The sequence below is a fragment of the Neovison vison genome, chromosome 3, assembly GCF_020171115.1.
Source record: "Neovison vison isolate M4711 chromosome 3, ASM_NN_V1, whole genome shotgun sequence".
Lineage (NCBI taxonomy): Eukaryota > Metazoa > Chordata > Mammalia > Carnivora > Mustelidae > Neogale > Neogale vison.
The window spans coordinates 225,738,001-225,760,286 of record NC_058093.1 but is presented as its reverse complement, the minus strand read 5'-3'; the positions used below and the strand labels follow the sequence as shown (position 1 = coordinate 225,760,286).

Genomic DNA, 22,286 nt, shown 5'->3' with positions numbered 1-22,286 from the left:
TGGCCCAGGGGCGCCTCTCACTGATCTTAATAGTGTACCCCTGTGCCCTTTCATCTCCCTATCCAAGTTACATTTGGGTTCTTGGTGTGACGGGGCTGAAATACTACCCATAGTCCACCATAGTCCTGGCAGCTCTGAAGCCAACCTTAGCATCTAAGCATCTGTCTTAAATTCCCTGGAAAAACTTCTGCAGGAAATGAAGCTTCCCTGTTCCCTTCCTTTCTGGTCACCATTACCCTTTTCCTAGTTAGGCAGCAATGAGGGAGGACCCAGCCAAGCTACAAGGAATTCTGTGAATGGAAGGCAGCAGGATTAGCTTCTGCTTGGGCTCGAGCAGCATAGAATCTCAAGACAAGGCTCATCGCTTTAGAATGTGTGTAATTTTGTCTTTTTTTTTTCTTCAATGTTTTTAAAGAGCTCCATATATTTGAACTATTCGTCATGTGACAAATTAAGTAGCCTTTGGGCTCATGTTCTGGGTTTTGACTCTTGATGAGTTACTCTGGGCCAGCATTTAGTCCTTAGAGTTGGAGCCCTTTATTTTAGCTGTGACTTAGGCCTCAGCAGTAGGGTATTGAGTCAGGCATCTGGATGGCTCTGGCCTGAGGCTGTGGTAAGGGGAACGCTTCTGAAGTGCTTCACAAAGCTCCCTGCTTTAAAGGATGACCTCTGTGGCCTTGGTCCTGGGGTCGCCCTGCCTGGGGCAATGGACATCCTGACGATTAATTGGGCTCCCGACAGTGGCATCGGTTTCTCTTCCATCAGAACTCCCCACAGCTGTAGGCCACTGCCAGTGGAGTAGATGAGATGGGGAAGGAGGGCGGGCTGCCTCCATTTTGCCTTGTTTGTTAGTTTGCCTGGGTCTCTGAGGAAGGAGGGGTCCCGCCTCCTCACCTCATCCCATTCCTTCAGTGACTCAGAGTCTCAGAAGGAAACTCTGGCTCCTGGGGCCATTTCCTAATGGTACTGTAAGCCAAGCAGCTTTGCTTCCAAGCCCACCCCTGTTTCCAAGCCCACTCCTTTCCCCTCAGCTCTGGGACAGGGATGGGCATTTTCCTCTACTTGTGTCCGAAAGGAAGGAACATCTCTCTATGGCTCACAAAAACTAAAGGAGAAGTGAGGAAACAGGAAGAATTATGGTGGGGGCTGGGGTAGAGTCCCCTGGAGCCAAGCCCACCCAGCTAACAGAGCTGCCCAGGGCCAGTCACAACTGGCCCATGATGCTGAACTTGAAAGCTTTTTTTTGTTTTTTTGTTTTTGGCTCCTCCAAGATGATATAGGTACATGAAGTTTAGGTTAAAGGGGTGGGGTGGGGCACTCTTTATTTTTATTTTTGTATTGTGTGTGTCACAAATTACTCTGTTCATCGTTTGCTTTTTGCACTGTTTGTTCCCCTGCCTATATTTTGAGCTAGTGCTAGGACCAGGCGGCTATGCTGTAGGGAGTCTATCTAGGGTCGGGGAGGTGGTGAGGGATGCCACTTAGGCCTGGAGAAAGGGAGATCTGGGCTCTTCTCCTGGATCTATGCTCTCCTAGGTTTTTAGATTTCCCGGACCCCAGCTGGCCAAAGTCAAGAGCAGATGGCCAAGATGAAGCTCCTTTTTCGGTTCAGTTTCTGGGTGGACTACACCAAGATGTCTTCTGGGATGGGCTGAGAGTGTGAGCCTAGTTCTGATTTGGGTCAGGGGCCAGCTGGCCATTTTGGGTTTTACTCATGCTGGCTGAAACGTTGTGCCAGGAAATAATCTGTGGGACACATGTCCTCTAAACCAGATCCATTTTCCCATAAAGTCTCCGCTATGGAGGAGAAGCTGCTCAGTGGATATCTTGAATTCTGGTGACTTGAAAGATAGTTATCTTCAAGTGTCAGCGGTGTCAGACTCCCAGGGGGGCCATAGGGCCTGCAGGGCCACTGGCTGTTTTGAGAGTGTGACCTTGTTCTCTTTTTCCCGCTGTTTGCATAAGAGATACTGGCCTGAAATTGGGGGATCACATTAGAGGTCAATTAAGCTTTGAAGAGATGAGGTGAAGTTTAAGTTTACCTCCCCCTTTCTGTGCCTGGAAACTGTTTAATCCAGTTTCAGAATTGTGTTTTGACTTCTTTATCTTTTTGGAGAAGCTTCTGTTTTAAGGAATTTCTCTTCCTTCTTATCCTGCCTCTGCTTTCTCCTGAGAAGGCCTGGCCTTCCGGCAAACCAGGAATGAGGCTTCTAGAATCTCAGTTGAACTCCAGAAAACAACAGCAGTATTTTCCCTTTCTTAGCAGATAGACTCCTTTGTCTAGAAATTGGCTCACCTTGGGAAGTCCAGGGAAAGAGTCCACAAGTTCTCTACCCTCCCTGGAGATTGGGGCAGGACCCACCCCGGTCAGCACAGTGCCTTTTCCTCTCCTGCTCTGAGCCAGGGTGGGCATTCCCTCTAGATTCAGGTCTGGGCAGGGGTCTTACAGTCCCTGCTGTGGGGCTGCTTCCCCATCCCTCCCCCCTTACCCTTTGCTGGCCGGCTCTGACCTAATTCAAGTGTCTTCTAGCCTCGAGGAGCCTTAATGGCATCAAGTGGCAACATGTAATATTGTCCTCCATGTCTCTTCAAAAGACCTAGGAGAGCAGGTGAGCTTTCCAAAGTGAGAGACTTAACAGATGCTCCTGTTCAAAAAGAGGGAAGGAGGAGATGCTTTGGGCCGCCTCCTTCTGTGGCCCTAGGGAAGGAGCCTGGGGTAAGGCTAAGTGGTAGTGCAGAAGCAGAACCAGAAACACCTGGGATGTGTTGAGAACTCTTAGAAGAAGTCTGCTTCTCTTCTATGGAAAGATCTAATTAGGGTTCAGAGAGCTCTAAGAAAATTGTAAAGAAGCCTTAATGTTCATGCTTCAGAGAGATCAGAGTAATTTTTCCCTATCCGTCCGAGCTTGGACTCTTTCTGTATTTAGACCTCTCCTGGGGCAAGAGGGCTAGATTTCCTCATTTTATTAGGAGACCAGATTGGCATCAGTGGGTCAGCTGCCCAGCTAGGGCGGGTTTCTTTGTACATGGGTGGCTTGCTGCCGATCTAGTTTGTCCTTCCCCAGCTGCCTTTTGGCTAGCCTGCCTTTGGTTGCCAAATCATTTTGATAAGAGCAGATGATTTGGGGACTGGCTGGGTTGGCAGGAAAAGAGCAGAATGGATCTCTTGGGACAGTCCACTCCCCCTCACCCCCCTGCCCCCCAGGAGTTTAAAAACAAGGAGCCAGGATTGTGCTGGTAGCCGGGGAAACAGTCCTGTTCGACTTGGCAGGGAGGGCCCTGGCACCTCAAACATCCAGGCAGGCTTGTGAGATGGGGGCACATAGCACCAGGAGAAGCCGAACTTCATTCTCACCTCTATTTTGAGCTTCAGTGCGTTATTTCAGTATGAGGGAAAACAACAACAAACTGAAGTGTGCTTTCCGTCCTTTTAAAGGACAACTGTCGGGAAAGGAGAGCTGAGTTGCCAGGTGGGAGGGGAGAATTGGCAGGGAGATCTTCACGGCAAACCAGGAATGAGGCGTTTTTGACTCTTCTCTTCCCTGGTGTGTCATGATCCAGGGAATGAAAAGAAATTTGACCCTGGATTAGTCCCCTCCTTGGATTTTCCGTCTACCATGTTCTCACGCACTAGGACCAGCTGCCCATTCTGAGCTCAGAGCAGCCTCTTCAACCATTACTGACCTAACCTGACTTGTCAGGAAACCCATCCCGCCCCTCCAGATCGGGCCTGGCTGCTCTATTCTGTACCAAGTACTGGAGAATAGTGTCAAGTTCTTAGTAGCCCTGGTAGCTCCTAGATTCCCATCTTCTCCCTGCGGAGGTCAAACCAACTCTTCATCTGTAGCCACAACGTGCATTTGCAGCAGCACAGTGAGATGTGACTGAGGGGCTTGAACCTGGCTGGCCCGGGAAAGCAGTAAGGGTAGATAGAGCTGTCTTTCCTTCTGGGCTTTCTCCATCTGTCCCTACCCTTTACATGCCCCACCCTACTCCCACCAAAAAGTAAAAAAAATCAGGATGTTTTTCACTGTCCATTGCTTTGTGTTTTAATAAACAATTTGCAGTGACACTGTTGAGATTGAGTTTGAACTTGATTGCAGAGAGATGAAGTGATGGGGTGGGAAAGGGGAGACCAAGAGGGCTCACTTGGCTGCAAAGGGCTCTCCTGTGACGAGTCTAAGGGCTTTTGCCCATTTTAGCTGGGATGTTTGGTTAAGGGAATGAAGTTCTGTAAAACTGCCTGGCCATTTCAGCCAGCAGTGCATTCAGGGAAAAATAAACAGTTGTTTTGTTTTCCATTTCACCGCTACACCAGGACATGACTGTCTCCCTCCCAGTGCACATTTTTCCCTCAGCTTCCGTGACAGCCTGTGGACAGATCAAGCCCTGGGACAGGTTTCTCTCACTCCCTCTCTCTCTCTTTTTTTTTTTTTTTTTGAGGGAGCGAGAGCGTATGCTTTGGGGTTAGAGTAGGGAGTGAACAGTGGGAGTGGGAGAGGGAGAGAATCTTGAGCAGGCTTGGCGTGGGCTCAACACCGGATTCGGTCTCACAACTTTGAGATCATAACCTGAGCCAACATCAAGAGTCAGATGCTTAACCAACTGAGCCACCCATGTATCCTAACTGCATTCTCTTTTTCTAGTGTGTTGTCCGTGTTGAGTGTTGAGTATACATTGGGAAGGGGCTGAAGGACCAAAGGATGTTTTTCCTGTAATTTATCCACCTTGTTTTACAGCTGAGGAACATGAAACTTAAAAACTCAAGTAATTTTCTGCAGGCTCTTAAAAACTCAAGTAATTTTCTGCAGGCTAGTCAGTAAACAGTCAAGGCAGGCTTCAAACTCTGCCTCTGTTCTTTCTAAGGCTATAAGGATAATTGTAGCTATCCCTTATGGGATATGAAATGGACGAGGCAAAATGCCAAGCACGTACACAGATGTTAACACCTGTTTAATCTTCAACACACCAATTGGTATGAGCCTTTCATAGGTGAAGTGACTTGCCCAAGGCCATACAGCCAGCAAAAGACAGAGCTGGGGTTTTACACCCAGACTCTGGCTCCTGATCATTACTCACTTACTACTCTCATTACCTCTGCTTACCCCACAATGCTATGCGACTGGCTCCAGGCTCTAGAACGTACCTGCTAAATTTCCCCAGCAGCTGTGGAGGTTGCTGGTATGAAGAGAGGGCGGGAGAGTTTGGTCTTAAAGGGCAGAATTCAAGAATTCTGAGGCTAGTGTTGGTGGAGTCTGTTCTCAGGGCCCAAATAAACCAGGAGGCCCATGGAGCTTCTTTCTTAACTCGAGCCCACCCATAACTAGAGTTCTTTACTAATTCAGACCTAGCTGTTACTATTTCAGGCAGTTTTCCATGAGCTGCCAAATGGGGGAAGAGACCTGAAGAAACCTTGCTCTAGGGAGTTCCAGGAGGAAAACTGACAGAAGATCTTGGGCCAAGTGCTGGGGGGTTGGGTTAAACCACTCCTTGGGTCCAGATCTTAATCTCGCTAAGGAAATCAGGCTCCCGGTTGGCTGGAGTTGGTGTGCTGGACCTTTCTCCATTTTTAGTACCCTGCCCCCCTCCACCTTTTACAGAGGAAGAGAGATGAGTTTTCCCCATATTTACTGGAAATCTTGTTGCTTTTAGTGGTGAGGGGTCAAGGCGGAGAGGATGTGGAGCAGGGAGGTTCTGGAGCAGGATTGCCTCTGCTCTCTAGCAACCGGAGATGCAAGGCACCTCACTGCAGGAATCGGGGCCCAAGAGCCATAGTTTTGTGTGTTGCTGCCCACGCGTATGTTAGTAAAAAAAATAACCCCACTTGATTTTCCGCTTGGCCTTGTGCTCAGACTTGCTCTTCTCGGATTCTTGCTGTTGCCTCTGGAGTCCACGTGTCACTTTCTCAAACCTGGTCCCCAGCTCGTTTCTCCCCAGCTCTTTCCAGTCAACATGCTCCGCAGAGGGGTCCTGCAGAAGGGCCCTGAAATAGGTTGGCAGAGTGACCGTTCATGAGACATACTTCCTGACACCAGCGTCGTGCTTTTCGTTGCGGTTTTTCGTCCCTTCACAACAGTCCTCGGGGAGATGTGTGACTGGCTCCACTTGCAAAGGAGGGGAAAGGAAGGCTCAGATGGATGACCCATGCGAAGTCCCACAGCTGGTCAGTGGCCGAGTGAGGACTGACTGGGACTGTCGAACTTCTCACCGCCACGGGCTGTCCCTTAAGAATTGTTTGAAGGAAGGTAACTAATGATGCTGGGTGATGGTTACATGGAGGTTTATCATATCATTCCTTCTCTGGAAAAGAAAGTAACCCTTTAAGACTTACTGATACAGGAAATTCATAAACATATATTTTTTAAAGTTACATGGGGTGCAAAATGTGAAAACTCCATCATTCTCATATCTACCTGTCTAATCCCTAGAGGATAATACAGGTGACAGTCCAATGTGTATATTTCCTTTTATATGTATTTTTTATATATGTCCTTATGCACATATTTTCACATATTATGCACACTTGCAAGTGTTTCTTCAGACTCCCATTAGGGAATTACTGGGTTTAAACAGTACATGCATTTACAAATTTGAAAGTACTACCCTTCATGAGGCTCCATGAATTTTTACTCACCAATCTTGCACTGTATGACTTGGGAATAGGCCAGATATCCTTTTAGAAACAGGTGGGTTATAAATAATAAATTGATGCTTTGTAAAAACAACACTTAGCTAGGGAGAGTGGTGACTTGGATACTAGGAAATTATCAGCTCTCAGTCCCAGACCACAAGGCCGGCCTGCAGCCGCAGCCTAACCCACTGACTCGAGGCATGGCACCTTTAGGAGGCAGTAGGAAGGAGGACTGAATTTCCCTATCTTGCCAGAAAAAAGCCCTTTGATGTCTTGCTTACCTTGACTGCACCAGCTCCAGGCCCCACCTGCCTGGTCTGATCTGAGGCAGACTGCCTGGTTACCCTGGGGCTGCCCTGGAAAACAGTCCCTGTCACACTTCTTACAGTGAGGAAAATAGCCAGCTGAAGGAGAGGGACTTGCAGAGCTGCGGTAAAAGGAAGGCCATTCTTTCCACTCCAGTCTTCACTTATCTAGCCCAGGGAAACCTTGGGGTTACTATTTAATGCAGTAGGTCTCGGTTGTCCTCTCTCCCCCAAATACAGCTTTAGTTTATGTACTTCCCAAAATTTTGTTAAAAGAGCCTTTTGATATATCGCAGGAAGATTTGGTGAAGAGAAGCAGAGGTAGATTGGAGTTTATAGCCCTTGTTTTTCCTGCTCCTTCCATATATGTATAATATATAAAATACATAACACTATATTATTATATATATTATATATAATACATATACTAGGGGCGCCTGGGTGGCTCAGTGGGTTAAAGCCTCTGCCTTCGGCTCAGGTCATGATCCCAGGGTCTTGGGATCGAGCCCCGCATCCGGTTCTCTGCTCAGCGGGGAGCCTGCTTCCTCCTCTCTCTCTGCCTGCTGCTCTGCCTACTTGTGATCTCTGTCTGTCAAATAAATAAATAAAATCTTAAAAAAAAATACATATACTATATTATATATGTATTATTTTTGTGTGTCTTTTCTGAAGATAGCCTTTTCCTTTTTTTTTTTTTAGCCTTTTCCTTTTAATCACAGTTCATAGGTGGCGTCTGGAGAGAGTACAGGCCCTAACTCCCTTATATGGCAGGTTTTTTTTTTTTTTTTTTTTTAAGATTTAAAAATTTATTTCACAGAGAGAGACAGTCAGAGAGGGAACACAAGCAGGGGGAGCAGGAGAGGGAAAAGCAGGCTTCCTGCTGAGCAGGGAGCCCAGATTCGAGGCTTGATCCCATGACTCTGGTCATGACCCGAGCCGAAGGCAGACGCCTAATGACTGAGCCACCCAGGCGCCCCTATATGACACTTTTTATTTAACTTTCTTTTGAAAAGAAAAGAAGTGATCAAATGTTAAGTTGCTTTTAAATTTTAAGAGAAGCTAAGGCTACTTTGGCTTAGCATTTTCTTCAAGAGATTCTAAGATATTTTTTTAAATATTTGAGCAACCCATGATCTTATGCCTGCTGTGATAAAACAGAACATAAGTAGCTCTCGTGTCAAAAGTGAATACATTCCCATTTTATTTTTTTATTTTTAAAGATTTTATTTATTTATTTGACAGAGAGGGAGAGCACAAGTAGGCAGAACAGCAGGCAGAGAGAGAGGGAGAAGCAGGCTCCCCATTGAGCGGAGAGCTCGATATGGGGCTTAATCCAAGGACCCTGGGACCATGACCTGAGCTGAAGGCAGAGGCTTAACCCTCTGAGCCACCCAGGTGCCCCACATTTCCATTTGAGTTCCTTCTAATGCTTTCCTCCTCAGAGGGAACCAGTTAACACTTTAGTGCATTTCCAGAATTTTTCCTTTGCAGTTACAAATATAAATCTGTATATCCATGTCCTTTTTATTTTTAAACAAGTGGGATTCTGTGCCTTGTTTTCCCCCCACTTAATATATCTTTAAGTTCTCTATACTGGCATAGATGGATCTCATTCTTTTTAACAGCTGCATAACATGAATGGATGCAACTGTAATTTATTGTAATTTTTCAGTGTTACATGTGGCTTGTGGTAAACATCTTTGTGCTAAATGATCTGAAGTTGCAGGTAAGGGGGGGTAATACATTTGTTATAATCCCTAGAAATGAAAGCGGGGATCCAGGTAACAACTCCTAGTGTTCTGAGAACAAAGTTTTAGTGAGCAAGTGAGTGTGGGAAATGGCTGCAAGCTGAGCCTCCCTCCTAGTGATTCACAATTAAATAGCATATTAAAAGTACTGGAAATTCTTCAGTAACCACTCACTGATTAGTGGTTTAAAAAGAATTGTTTGCAAAGGAAAGGACTTTAATTCTTTGTACACATCTATTAAAATTTTCCTGAACTGGGTTCCCGGGTGGCTCAGTCAGTTAAGGGTCTGCCTTTGGCTCTGGTCATGATCACAGGGTCCTGGGATTGAGTCCGCATGGGGGCTCCCTGCTCAGCGGGGAGTCTGCTTCTCCCTCTACCCCTCCCCCTGCTCGTGAGCTCTCATTCTTTCAAATAAATAAAATCTTTATAAATAAATAAATAAAATTTTCCTGAATGGTTTGGTAAATGCCACCCAGTGGTAATCTCTCTAAGATAGGGTGGCATTTAGATAGGAACTTGGCCTCACACTGTTCCACGAGGCTGGGCCACCCTGGGTGGAGTCAGGTTTGGATTTTGTCCAGGAACCGGGCTAGGCCTGTCAGCCCCTCCCAAGCCCCTTACATAAAGTGAGAGGGACTCAGCCAGGCTGGGCAAAAACCAAGTCTTGAAGTTGGTCTCAGGGGAAAGGGGTGGAGTTTCACTCTGATCAGTCTGGCTGAGAGGTGATACCTGACCTAGCAGATGCAGTACAACATTTGGACCCAGGTCTTTAACACAGAAGATTGTTAACCCAGAATGTCTAGAGAAGGAGCCACTTAGGGTGTGAGAGGGCAGCCTGAACCACCCTCCATCCGCCTGCCCAACCCCCTGGTCCACCTACTCCACTTAGTGAAATTGTGATTAACTTCCAGGGTTCTGTGCAGATGTTACCTCTGTGAAGCCTCTTCGATTGGGCCAGACCACTCCTGTGTGTTCTGCACCATTGCTGTACCTCTGTTAGAGCAGTTAGTTAGCAGTCTGGTTCATCTTCTAGTTCATTCATGCTAGGCTGGTCAAGAGGAGTGTCCACATAATGAAATCTGTACTTCACAGTCTTCCCCAACAAAGGGGTGCTCCTTCATAGCGGGGCATTCCTTCACTCACTCATTCAGTCCTATTGAGCACCAACTGTGTCAGACATGAACTCTATGGCCAGAATACAATAGTGAATAAGGTGGACCTAATCCCAGCCCTGGTTCATATTCTCATATTTCTTGTAGTGTAACCTGATGTCTAGCTCAAGGCCTGACACAGTAGGGTTTAGAAATGGTAATCTAATTGGGAAGCCGCTGTTGCATAGCAAGCACTTGTTTTAACTTCTGTGCTAAAGATCAGAAAACATTTCCTCAAGATGCCTTGTCTAGTTTTCATGACAAAGTCATTTGACTGTATGAAATATTTTAAAGACATTTGGGGTGATCTTGGGGGTCTGATGGAGTCTGATGGGTTGGCACCCGCGGCCAGTAGGGCTCACACCTGGCGGGGACCGAGTGGGCAGAGCAGGCGGCTGGCCCCTGCCCGGAGGCCCCGCCCCGCCCCGCCCCGCCCCGCCCCGCCCCTCCCCGCCCCCGGGTGCCCCTCGGGGCCCCGCCCCCGCTCTCCATAGTTACGGCGCTGCGGAGGCGGCGGCCATCTTGGCGGCGGAGAGATGAGCGGGTCGAACCCCAAGGCTGCGGCCGCGGGGTCGGCGGCTGGGTCTGGGGGGCTGGTGACCGGCAAGGAAGAGAAGAAGAAGACTGGCGGCGGCGTCCTGAACCGACTCAAGGCGCGGCGGCAGGCGCCCCACCACGCGGCAGAGGACGGCATCGGGGCGGCGGTCACGGAGCAGGAGCTGTTGGCTCTCGACACCATCCGGCCCGAGCACGTCCTTCGCCTCAGCCGGGTCACCGAGAGTGAGTGCCGGCCCGACCGCGCCCTACCCTCGCACCGGGTCCCGGGCCCCTTGTTTTCAGCGGAGCCGGCGCTCGCCACCTGACCGGCCCGGGGGACCACCCAGGCCCCCTCAGCCGGCCAGGCCGCGTCGCCCGGCTCTCAGCCGGGCCAGCTCGGTGCTCCCCACTCTTACCCAGACCTGGTTGGAAAGGGGTTCGCCTTGAGCTTGACCGCGCTCTCCTGTGTCCGACCACGCCAGGCTCCTCATGGGCGGGCCCCAGCTGGGCCTCCAGGCCGGGCCGTTCTCCTCCTAAGCTGGATCCCTTTGGGTAGGGAGCCCCCTTAGCTTAAGGGGAGCCTCCTGAACCTGGTTAAGTGGGACCGCTGCCCCCTCGTCCTGGGAGACCCACAGGTACCAGCGAACTTCCTGCTCAGCCAGGCTCCCTCAGCCTGCCCACTCCCAGCCTGTGCAGCCTCTGCCGGCCCAGACCTCTACCTGCTTTCTCTGCCTTTCCCTTCACCCCGTCCCCTGACAGGCCCCTCTCCAGCCTTCCTTGGCCCCCTTACTCCTTTGGTCCCAAGTCTTGTCCCTTTGTGTGCAGGGGTGGGGGGCCCTTTCCTTCCTCAAATATATTGCCATGGCCTTTCATGCAAAGTGAAAACTGCCACATTAGAAAATATGTAATGAAGTTTCAGTTTATGTACCCAGTCCAAAGTGTGACTCCGGCTTTTGACACCTGTTCTAGTAAATTAAGAACGTGTCAGGGTTTAAGAAATGCATTTCTTGCCCGAAATGCAACCATCCCACAGGGTTTCACTGATAATAAGGAAGGCTGGGAAGAAATACATTGCCCACCCCCTGTCTGGGCTCTCCTCCCTATTCGTGTTCTCTCCCAAGCCAACCCTGACTTACCGCCCTTTTCCTTGCTGCCATTTCCCCCCTCCCTGGTTAAACCCAGCTTGCTTTAGCTGTTGGGGCGGGGGGCGGGGGTAGCTGGTGGCAGTTCCTGTGATTTGGCCTGTCCTTTGCATGCCTGAGTATATCTTTAGAAGGTCTTGCTAATCAGTTTATTGAAACATTGTGAAAACGCTAATTCTGTTCTGTCCCCATTTTCATTTGGGGCTCTGAAGGTCCGGAAGTGCTCAGCGCCTCAGCATTCTAGCCTCCTGCTTTCTCCTGATACCAAGGGTGAATCAGGCCATTCTAATGCCTGGCCCTATGTGGCATTCTCAGTGGACACTCAGGTGTAGGAGCTTGGGGTTGGTACTTTTGCTCAGACTCACCCCAGAAGCCTACTGGAGAAAGCCACAGGTCAGAGTCGGTGACCTCTGGATTTTGTTCATGTCTGTTCCATTCAACAAGTTATTTATTGAATACCCTCGAAAGGTGCAGTATCCATCTCAGTCTTTTTAGGATTTACAGATCATCAGCGGCTTTTAAGTTTGCCATATTACTGTAGAGACAGCTTGTAAAATGTGGAACAGCTAACACAAGCGAACAATGTAAGAAAAAGTGCTCATATGAGTTGTGGAGAAGATGCTATCAGGAGTTGTCTTAGAAAGAAATCAGGGAAGTTTTCTATGATGGGTATCATATTGATAAGCTGCTCAGGTTGTCACGGGCTCCACTGCACTTTGGCCCAGTGCCCTCCCAGCAGATCTGCCCTGTCACCCGTGTAGGTATGGTCCACTGCCTGATTTTGTGCAGTCCACAGGCTAAGAATGGTTTTTACATTTTTAAATAGTAGAGGGGGAAAAAAGATCTCAGCACACGTGGTTATATGCAATTTATATTCCAGCTTCTATAAATAGTTTTATTGGACTACAGCCCTACTCATTTATATTTGCAGGTTGTCTGCAACTGCTTTTTGCTACAGTGACAGAGTTCAGTGCTTGTGACTGAGACGGTGTGGCCCTAAGGTCTAAATTATTTATGATGTGGCCCTTTACAGAAAACTTTGCTGATACCTGCTGTGCGATACTCGCAGCTGGCAGACAGGCACTATATTGGCCATTAGATCAGCATAAAGTTTTCAAATGGAATTGTAAAAAAATTCTGTCCTTAAAAAAAAGTTAATAGATCATGGAAGCTTTGTAGGCCATTTTTGGGGGTGTTTCCAAAGGAAGCCCCCTTAAATGTCCCTGTCTCTGAAAGTGTTATGATACTCTTTCATCCCATCCAAATCCATGCTCTTTTATTCTTTCTTCAGTCCCCTTACTCTTGTCACACAACTTTTGCTAATAACATAAGAGGAAGTTTTGGGGTGTATTTTTTTTTTTTTTAAAGATTTTATTTATTTATTTGACAGATAGAGATCACAAGTAGGCAGAGAGGCAGGCAGAGAGAGAGAGGAGGAAGCAGGCTCCCTGCTGAGCAGAGAGCCCGATGCGGGACTCGATCCCAGGACCCTGAGATCATGACCTGAGCCGAAGGCAGCGGCTTAACCCACTGAGCCACCCAGGCGCCCCTTTGGGGTGTATTTTAAGTGAATTGTGTAAGAAGAAAAACCCTGAGTTTGCTTCAAAACTTAAGAAAGAAGGAAATGGTAGTTTTGGAAGGTTATTTAACAGCGTTTGTCTCTTATTTTCAGATTATTTATGTAAACCCGAGGATAACATCTACAGTATTGATTTCACTCGTTTCAAAATTCGAGACTTGGAGACAGGGACAGTGCTCTTTGAGATCGCCAAACCCTGTGTTTCAGGTAGGCCTCAGTATGGTTGCCCCACCTTGAGAATGTCTCCGAGGCTCTCGGCTTCCATCTGTGAGAGCCATTGCATCCAGCGGCTTGGACTCCAGCATGTCTGCTGCCAGGCCTCCTCCTGAAGCCTGGCCTATCGGCCCTGCTGATCAGAAGCACTGAGAGGCTGGTATTTGTTGAGTATGTACCCTCTGCTGGTTGTACATGTGTTTCTGTTTGCATTGGGCTCTCTAATCCTCCCATTTCTGGGAGGAGCTATTTTCCCCATTTTACAGGTAAGGAAACTGAGGCCCAGAATTTCCAAGTGACTTTCCTAAGGTCCTGTGCTTGTTCATCTTACCATGTTGCCTCCACTTAGCAAAGGAAACGTTGGAATTAAAGTAGAATGAGGAAAGATTCCCCTGAACCTTGGTTCCTGGGGATGCTGGAAGGATGATGTTGAGAGTCCCAGGCCAGGCTCCCCGTCTTCTCCATCGCTTTCCTCCTGTTTCCCTGTAAGTATAGTTTGGGTTTTATTTCCAATTTATTTATTTTCAGAAAAACATTATTCATTATTTTTGCACCACACCCAGTGCTCCATGCAAGCTGTGCCCTCTATAATACCCACCACCTGGTACCCCAACTTCCCACCCATAGTTTGGGTTTTAATCTTCACCATTTTCTGGATGACTAGAAAGCCCAGACCTATGAACTACTTGGGATTCCTTAAATTAGCTTTGAATAGATGCTTCCGGTGCTTGTGATGTAGCCCCAGGGTGACTCATTCCTGGCCAAGGGACCTCATGTCTTGTCTTAGAGCTCATCACCAGAGACGGAGCACCCTCTGGTGTTCGTTGTTAGAACACCAGCACAGATGACTCAGTATTCACTGAAGTCTGTATTCATAATTTTTTTTGTGAAGCTCTTCTCATCTGACTTGCTGCTCAGAAAGAGCCTGTAAATTTGGTGAAGCAGGTATTAGTATCCTGCGTGGGTCAAAAGGCTTTCCTGGGAAGGTCTCAGCTCAGGTTCATTGTACAGCCAAGGCTGCAGCCCCAGCCCCATCTGGCATCCTTTATGCTCTCATAATCTAGAGCTGACCAAGGCACCCCACGACTCCAGCTGGTGGGGACTTAGCTGGTGTTGGGAGGATCAGGGCCAGCCAGCTTCGTTCTGGTGATGTGGCGTTCACATCTCTGGGTGACACGTCTCAGCACTTTGGACGTTTCAAGGACCCCAGGGCCGCTTCAGGTGTGTAGACTTGGATTAGACGGGGCCCATAGTGGTCATTTCAGTACAAAATTGAACTGTCTCAAGACAGTCAGCTACAGATCCTTGATTTTCAACTTTTCCAGTCTTTACCTTTAAGAACTTGATTCACTTAGAGTATGCTCCCACCAAATTGTAACCTCCTGCTGCACTCATTCTGAGGAGTTTGAATCCCTGAGAAGATTTGGTCTGATTTTCTCCAAATCACATTGTTGGAACTAGGATGCTCCAGGGGCTGGCTCTGAACCCCTGCTCAGTGTTGCCCATATGCTCTTGGGGTTGTCATAGGCGGAGATGTTTGGGACTAAAAGAGAGATAAGTTGCACCCACGTTCAGCCTATACCTGGAGAAAATACTTTTGCTGGACACTGGATGGCTGCTACTTGTTTTTCACATTAGAATGGTTCTCTGGTTCTGTATCCCAGTTTCTGGGATCCGGAATGGGCTAGAGTCACCCTCATTCAGGTCCCGCATTTCGGTCCATTGCCCATCAGCCTCGCTCTTTCCCAGGTAGTTGGTGTTAGACCTGGCGTGGCCTGTAGCAGGCTTTACGATATCCCAAGTCTGGAGGCCAGTTTCTTGCACTTAAATGACAAGAGTATTTCTAGGGGTTGTTTGCTGCCTGTCAGAAATTTTTGCATTCTTTGAATTGGCCTTTTGATGAGTTTCAACCTTTATAGTCTTATTCTTCTGGTTGGCAGCTAGCAGTGCCCCTCGTCACCAGCAGACCTATCTGTATGCTGTCCACCATGCCAGGGGCCTAGCCCCTGGCTTGTATTTCAGGCTGGCTGCCTTAGGATATGGCCCAGGCCCCTAAGCTACATAAAAGGTAAATAGTTTAGTGTTAGAGATCAAGCTTCGAGTCCCTGGGTTCAAATCCCTGCTTCCTCCCTTTACTATTTGGGAGACTGTGGACATATGACTTAACGTCTCTGAGCTTCTGCGTCCTGATCTGTAACATGGAGATGATGATGACACCCCACAGGGTTGTTCTGAGGATCCTGGGAAGTGATCAGCACAAGGCCTGGTCTGTAGCAAAGGCGCAGTCGATATTGGCCGTCCTGGTGTGGGTGTTAGTTCCGTCCGTTGGTTGTGCTGTTGGGACCAGTGGTGCTGAGACCGTACACTCAAGTCACTGTGTTCTCTTTCAGACCAAGAGGAGGAGGAGGACGACGAAGGTAGAGACGTGGATATCAGCGCAGGACGTTTTGTCCGCTATCAGTTCACACCAGCCTTTCTCCGCCTCCGGACAGTTGGGGCGACGTGAGTACCAGTATTTCTGGAGGGGAGAACTCTTGCTTTTCCACAAAGAATGTTCTCGGATGGGTTCTGGATTGGCTTTAGAGAAAGGAGGGAGGAGGCCAAGCGGGGCTCACAAAGTTGTATTTTGCAGAGTGGAGTTCACAGTGGGAGACAAACCTGTGTCGAACTTCCGGATGATCGAGCGGCACTATTTCCGGGAACACTTGCTGAAAAACTTTGACTTCGATTTTGGCTTCTGCATCCCCAGCAGTAGGAACACTTGTGAACATATCTATGAGTTTCCCCAGCTTTCGGAGGATGTCAGTATGTATCCCTTGATTTCTGTATTATTCTAGAGTCTTAGGGCTGGAAGGAACAAACCTTGGAGTCCTAGCTGGTCCAATGTCCTCATTTGGCAGAGGAGGGAGGCGGTGACAAGACGCCTCTCTAGGCATTTGACCTCAGGCTTCTCATTCCCTAGCACTCCTGTCTAGGGTTTCAAACTCTGCCTGTATGGGAGCGTCGAGGGTTTTAATAATGCAGGCTGTCATTTGCAATGATGTGGATGGAACTAGAGGGTATTGTGCTGAGCGAAATAAGTCAATGAGAGAAAGACAGTTATCATATGATCTTCCTGATATGAGGAATTTGAAAGGCAATGTGGGGGGTTGGGGGGTGGGAAGGAAAAAATGAAACAGGATGGGATCGGGAGGGAGACAAACCATAAGAAACTCTTAATCTCATAAAACAAACTGAGGGTTTCCAGGGGAGGCAGGTAGGGAGAGGGCGGTTGGGTTGTGGACATTGGGGTGGGTATGTGCTATGGTGAGTGCTGTGAAGTGTGTATGCCTGACGATTCACAGACCTGTACCCCTGGGGCTAATAATATAGTACATGTTAATAAAAAATTAAAAAAAAAAACAGTTGGAAATCCATTTATACGTGCCCCCAAAGGGGAAAACATTATTCACTGAATCAAAAGGACTGTCTGTGGAAAAAAAAAAATAATAATGGAGGCTGTTTGCTTTAGGTGCCTGCTGCAGGAAAGGGGGTGACTGAGGGAGAGGAGGGGAGGCCCCTGACCATCCCTGGGCCTAGGGTTAGCTGGAGCACCTCTCCAAGCCTCTGGTTTTTCACTGTGTTCTGGTCATTCGCTCCTGCCTGGCACTCTTTGTTTGCCCTCCCCTTCCTCCTTCGTCAGGGGGAGAAGTGAAGCCGGGCGCTAACCAGAATCAGAGGGCTTCCTCATCCTCTGCTGTCAGAATAGATTTGCAGGGAATGGGGAATTATTACGGAGTTTGGAGCAGCAGGAGTGACCGGATGGAAGCTGTGTCTTAGGAAGAGTTAATCCTGTAGCTCTGGGGAGGAAAAACTGGGGATGCATCAGAGTGAGAAGCTGAAGAAAGGGAAGAGGTGGACTCATGGAGAGAAAGATCAGGCTTTATCATTCCTGTGACTGGTGGAGCGCACTCAGCATTCTCGTTGGTAACCAGCGAAAATGGCTGCAGAACAATGAGACTGTGAGCGGGATCCTGTGATTAGTGGGGGGAGTTTGGCTGAGTTGTAGGGAAGGATCTACACACACTGACTGGTTTTCTCAGAATCCCAGAACCTTAAAACAGTTACATTTCGAGAACCAGAATGTTCTTCACTCATACTGATGGTGCTGTTTCCAGATAAAACAAGGATTGCCGATGTGGGGCCGGCTGTTTATGACTGCAGCTGACCCTGCTCCCCACACTGGGCCAGGAGCTGTAGACAGCTTGCAAGAAAGGATCGTGTATATTGTTTCCAGTTTTTATCCAAGGCAGTAGAACTTTTCTTCTTGAAACCAAATATGCTGAAAAAGTGTGGAGGTCAATAATCTGGATATAAACCAAATAACATCAGCCTGAGTGGGTTCAAAGGACTTTAAACAATCTGTTTCATCTTTTGAGAATTGTGGTAAACAAGCGTGTTTCCTCCAGAGGAACCAGAATAGCACGTGATCATTAACTCAGAACGATCAGAGGTAGTGACTGTTCATTGTCTTGACTATCTGTTATGCCTGAAGACGTCTGGGTAGTTGCCTAAGCAAACAGAAGATTTAAATCTGGATCCCAAGATAGCAGGTCTTTCGAGGGATCATTTGTGATTTAGTATGCTGAGCCATGCCTGTTAAAGGCTCCTTGCCTGTGGTCCCCCCACACTCATGCACACCTAGGCTTCCTTTGGTTGTCAGCAGAGCCCCAGGAAGGGGGCCCCATGAGGCACAGCTTGTGGAATTTGGACCAGAATGTCTAGAGGTGGGGGACAGACCAAAGTACTGAGTAAACAGTCTTCGATGGTGCGTGTTGGCAAAAGCACGATCCTGTTTCCCTGGGGTTCTGACGAAGGGCCGGAGATGCCCCGGGAGTGCCACATCAGGGTTGCTTGCATCCTTACATTGAGGTGGGTATCGTGTTTCATTTGGGGGCCTCTGTGGCTCTCTGCAGCTGTCCAAGGCGGGCTCATGAATTATTACTCTGGTTTTTCCACCTAGCCCAGGGGGCGGACTCACACGTGTGTTCTTGCTGTTTCCCTTTCTTTGATTTGCAGTTCGTCTGATGATTGAAAACCCCTATGAGACCCGCTCTGACAGCTTCTACTTTGTCGACAACAAGCTGATAATGCACAACAAGGCCGACTATGCTTATAACGGAGGCCAGTGACCGCTGCAGGAACAGACGGGGAGGTGCTTTGCTGTGGCCCAAGGTCCTGGCACACGGAGGCGGTTGAACCTGCTGTTCCTCAACACACGTCTGGAGCCTGGTCCCAGGAAGCCAGGACTGGGGTGGTAGTTTCCTGCGCTCAAGAGAGGTGCCAAGCAGTGCTGTGTTTTCTTCCCCAGTATTTTTTCTTCCCTTTTCCCTGCCCTATAGGTCACAGAGGTACTAGAGTAAAGAATTAAGGTCAGTCTCCTGGAGTCCAGAGAAAAAAGCAAGTTTGTTTTCCTGTTGTCCTAGCTGCCTGCTGGTTGTGCTGGTGAGCCTGGGTCCCTGTGGTGTAGCTGTGTCAGGGTGAGGAGGCTCTGGCCGCCTCCTGGCTCAGCAGCTTCTCTAGGATCCTGGGCTCAGCGAGAATCTGAAACCGGGCCTCTTCTAGGCGCTTCCTCCTCTCACAGTGCTGCTGTCAGCATAGTCTGACCTCAGCTTGTGTGTAGTTCTACAGCACCTGGAAAGAAAGAGGGTGGTGGAGGGGCACCAAGAGTGGGGGCGCTGGGGGCCGCTAGGGTGCCAAACTGAAAGGTCTGTGTCGTGGTGAGGCCTGCTTCTCTGTCGGACTTCCAGGATCCTCTACCAGCCCTCCTAGGGACATGCCGAGGTTTTAGCCTGGCCATGCCTTCCTGTTGCCCATCTTGGAGGACAGATGAGTTTGCTCTGCTAGTCCTGGCTCTAACTTCCGAGTATCTCCTGAAATAGACCGTCGGTTTTGTGCTCTTAGAACAATAGGATCTTTTGAGGCCGCAGCAGGCCTTGTATTTTGTGTTTTGGTTTTTTCCCCAATCATCTTTTGGGGAGGTTTTATAAGAGGACCATGGTGTTCCCAGCATATGTGTTGTGTGGTTAGACTTCCGATAGTATTAAAGAGGCTCCTGGGCTAATCTGGCTCATGTTGGGGCCCGGGATAGTTACAGACCAGCAGCTGCTTAAAGAAGGGATTTGATTTTCCCTACACAGGAGAGCCTCCAGGATTGGCTTTCGATGCAGACTTGCCTCTGAAACTCTGTAGATTTCTTATTTAGGAGGATTTTCCTGTCTGCCATTCTCCTGAAGTAATTTCTGGGACCATCCTGACAGGTCAGATCTCAGTAACGCATATTCCGATCCTTCCTACTGCTAGCTGGGAATGCTTTCGGGTGTTTGGAAAGGGTGGACGACATAGCCCAAGGTGGCTCTCAGAAGGAGTTCTCAGAAAACCTTCCTCGCACTTCCTTGTGGGCTGCTTTTGTCCTCATATCCTTCCTGGATGGCTTCTTACCGCCTCCGCGCCTCCCAGTTGTCTGACTGGGGGGCTGACCCTCTGATAAGATTGTTGCTGTGGCCGGGGCTTCACATTGATAGGAGGGGCCCGCGTGTGTGGTCCTAGTCCCTGTGAAGCATCAGAGTAGCCGAAGGGGAGCAGTCTCCCAAGGTGCTGGGGACAAAGGCCACACGGGGCCCAGGGTAGAAGGGCCGGCGCTCGGCCGCAGAAGCCTCCCGTGCATTCACTAACCAGTGTTGCTCCCTCTTTGGATTCTAGAGTGTGAGTGGCCTTGAACCTGGGCCCAGTGCTGTGTCCCAGCCAGAGTCTGGGCTGTGCCAGGTGCTGGCGGCTCTCTCGCTGGGAAAACCCTTCCCCCTGTGTGCTGGCACTGGATCCAGCCACTGAGGGAGGGAAGAGACCAGGCACCCTGCGCACGCTTTCCTCATCGCCAGACCAGGTGACTCTCAGAACTGGAGTCAACTACAAATCCAGGTGCCTTACTGTGGCTCTGCCCCGCTTGCTGCTGGGAAGAGCTGCCTTGTCCTCCCTCCCTCCCCGTCTATGGATGGACATCAGTATTGCCTCCTTCCCTGGGTCTCCCTGTGGCTTCTTCTCTAGCCGATTTGTCTGTGCTTACTGAGCTTAAGAGTCACCCCCTCTCTGTGGGACAGTAGCCTCATTGGGAGATTTGCTACTCTTTGACATTTAATTATCTAGGATGTGGTTTCCGGATCTGTCCAGAGCTCTGCTCAATAAGCGTGTATTTTGGAAATGTGTCCCAGGGCAGACCACGGTCTTGTGGACTAGTGGGCCATCTCTTACATGCAGTGTTCGCCGTTGCTATGGGGAGGGCAGGGGAGACAGGCATTCTGGCTTGAGCGGTGCTCTGTCCTCTTCCCCATTAGCTTGCCTTGGTCTCCCTGGAGACCATCTTGAGGCCTTGCGCTCCCTCTCTGCCCAGGAGGACAGTGATATGCCCTCGGGTCCAGGAGGTCTGTCTGGTGTTCTGTACCTGGTAGTCTGGGTTCTTGTGTCTCAGTATTCAAGAAATCTCGAGAAGCATCACTGCTCTGGGGTGTTAACCAGGGTGAGTTTGGAATTCAAGCTTTTGGACCTGACCTGGGGAGAGACTTGGAAGTCCTCCTTTCTCTGAAAGTAGCTGAAGCAGTCACAAGTTGAATCCGGAGGCCATGTTAGTAAGGAATTGGGCCTGTTGAGAGTAGTTGTCTGGGGATGCTACAGGGGGAAGGGGAAAGGTGAACTGCACAGGACACCGTGCCTCCTGTTTGGAGCTGGCATCTGAGTGGCAGCTCCTGGAGGGCAGGTCCTGGAGGGACACGTTCCAGCAGCCTGGCAGGCCCTCCCGGTGCCACGGGGCCGGGTGCCTGCACCTCTTGTTCCGCGGTCCTGCTCCTGTCCCTCTGCCTTGGAATCTCCAGGAAGAGCATCTCTCTTTTCCTGTGGAGCCTTTGGGCTGTGATGCCCTTCTTGCTTCTCCAAAGAAGATCCCTGTTGATTTCATTTTGTCCTAAAGAGCTGACAGAAGAAATAACCAGTAAAAGTAGTTGTGGGCTAAAGTAGGCCATCCTGTCCTTATGTGTTAGCTCAGTGGTACCTGGAGAGAAAGCAGCATTGGGGGGCCTACAGAACTCCAGGAAGACACCTCCAGCCTTCGGGACGTCTGGTTCTCCAGCAGGGGCAGTGATTTAGGGAAGGTGGGGCTAACCGTAGACTGGTGATTTTTGAAATGGCATTGACGGGAAATCGTCAGCTTTTCCAGTTGAAGTGGATTTGGTTTCTGGGTTGGATTTAAGAGGCTGTGTGTAACAGACAAGATGGGGGGGTCTTGCCTTAGTGTGTCCTGCCATCCCCAGGAGGCTGCCAGGGTACTCTTTTTTTTCTCTGTCAAGTCACTTTCTTTTGGTGGCTCTTGTCACCATGATGGCAGTGAGGTCTGGGGACTGGAGACAGTCTGTCCCCAGAACCACAGCACGGATTCCTTGCCGGGGCCCGAGCATTCCGGATGCAGAGGCTGCTGCGGTCCCTGCTGAGTGCCTGCTCGTCTCGGCTCATCGTTTCTTCACATTCCGTGTTACAGAACATCTGTGCCCTAAGAAGGGTCTGGTGGAGGCGGATTTAACCCCTTGTTTTACAAAGGATCATGTAAAGTCATTGAAGTTGTGAAAGTCTATTTTTTTCCCCTGTAAATCTATTTTTCACAGAATATAAGAAATGTCAATGACCAGATCTGTCCTCCCTCCTCTTTCCCCTTCACCTAAGATCTTCATTCCAGTTTGTATTGTCTTTGTGTCCAGAGTAAACTAGGTGACTTATTTGTACAAAATGTTATTTTGCCACAAGAGATAGTAATAAAAGATTTTCACAGTACGTGCATCTTCTCTTGTCATCTGGGCCCTGTGGGTTGCTGGGGGGAGCAGGTGTGGGGTGGAGGTGGGCTCCGAGTTTCTTTACACGACCTTTCTGTAAATCAGGAATATAGCTGATTTGTAGGATC

General features: G+C 49.1%; 1 protein-coding gene across 1 annotated transcript; it reads left to right on the top strand.

The window, feature by feature from the left end:
• The first annotated feature begins 10,356 nt into the window (after positions 1-10,356).
• UNC119B (unc-119 lipid binding chaperone B) lies at positions 10,357-22,159 on the top strand. Its single transcript, XM_044244133.1, has 5 exons — positions 10,357-10,615; positions 13,187-13,300; positions 15,697-15,808; positions 15,939-16,111; positions 18,365-22,159. Exons 1-5 carry the CDS (start codon positions 10,372-10,374, stop codon positions 18,475-18,477), a joined length of 756 nt encoding a protein of 251 aa, XP_044100068.1. The 5' UTR covers positions 10,357-10,371; the 3' UTR covers positions 18,478-22,159.
• The last annotated feature ends 127 nt before the right edge of the window (positions 22,160-22,286 follow it).

Bases quoted from the DNA above. Each gene is read 5' to 3' on its own strand.
- UNC119B (XM_044244133.1), top strand. From the start codon at position 10,372: ATGAGCGGGTCGAACCCCAAGGCTGCGGCCGCGGGGTCGGCGGCTGGG. The intron at 13,301-15,696 runs GTAGGCCTCAGT...GTTCTCTTTCAG, and splicing joins CGCCAAACCCTGTGTTTCAG to ACCAAGAGGAGGAGGAGGAC. The intron at 16,112-18,364 runs GTATGTATCCCT...TTTGATTTGCAG, and splicing joins CCAGCTTTCGGAGGATGTCA to TTCGTCTGATGATTGAAAAC.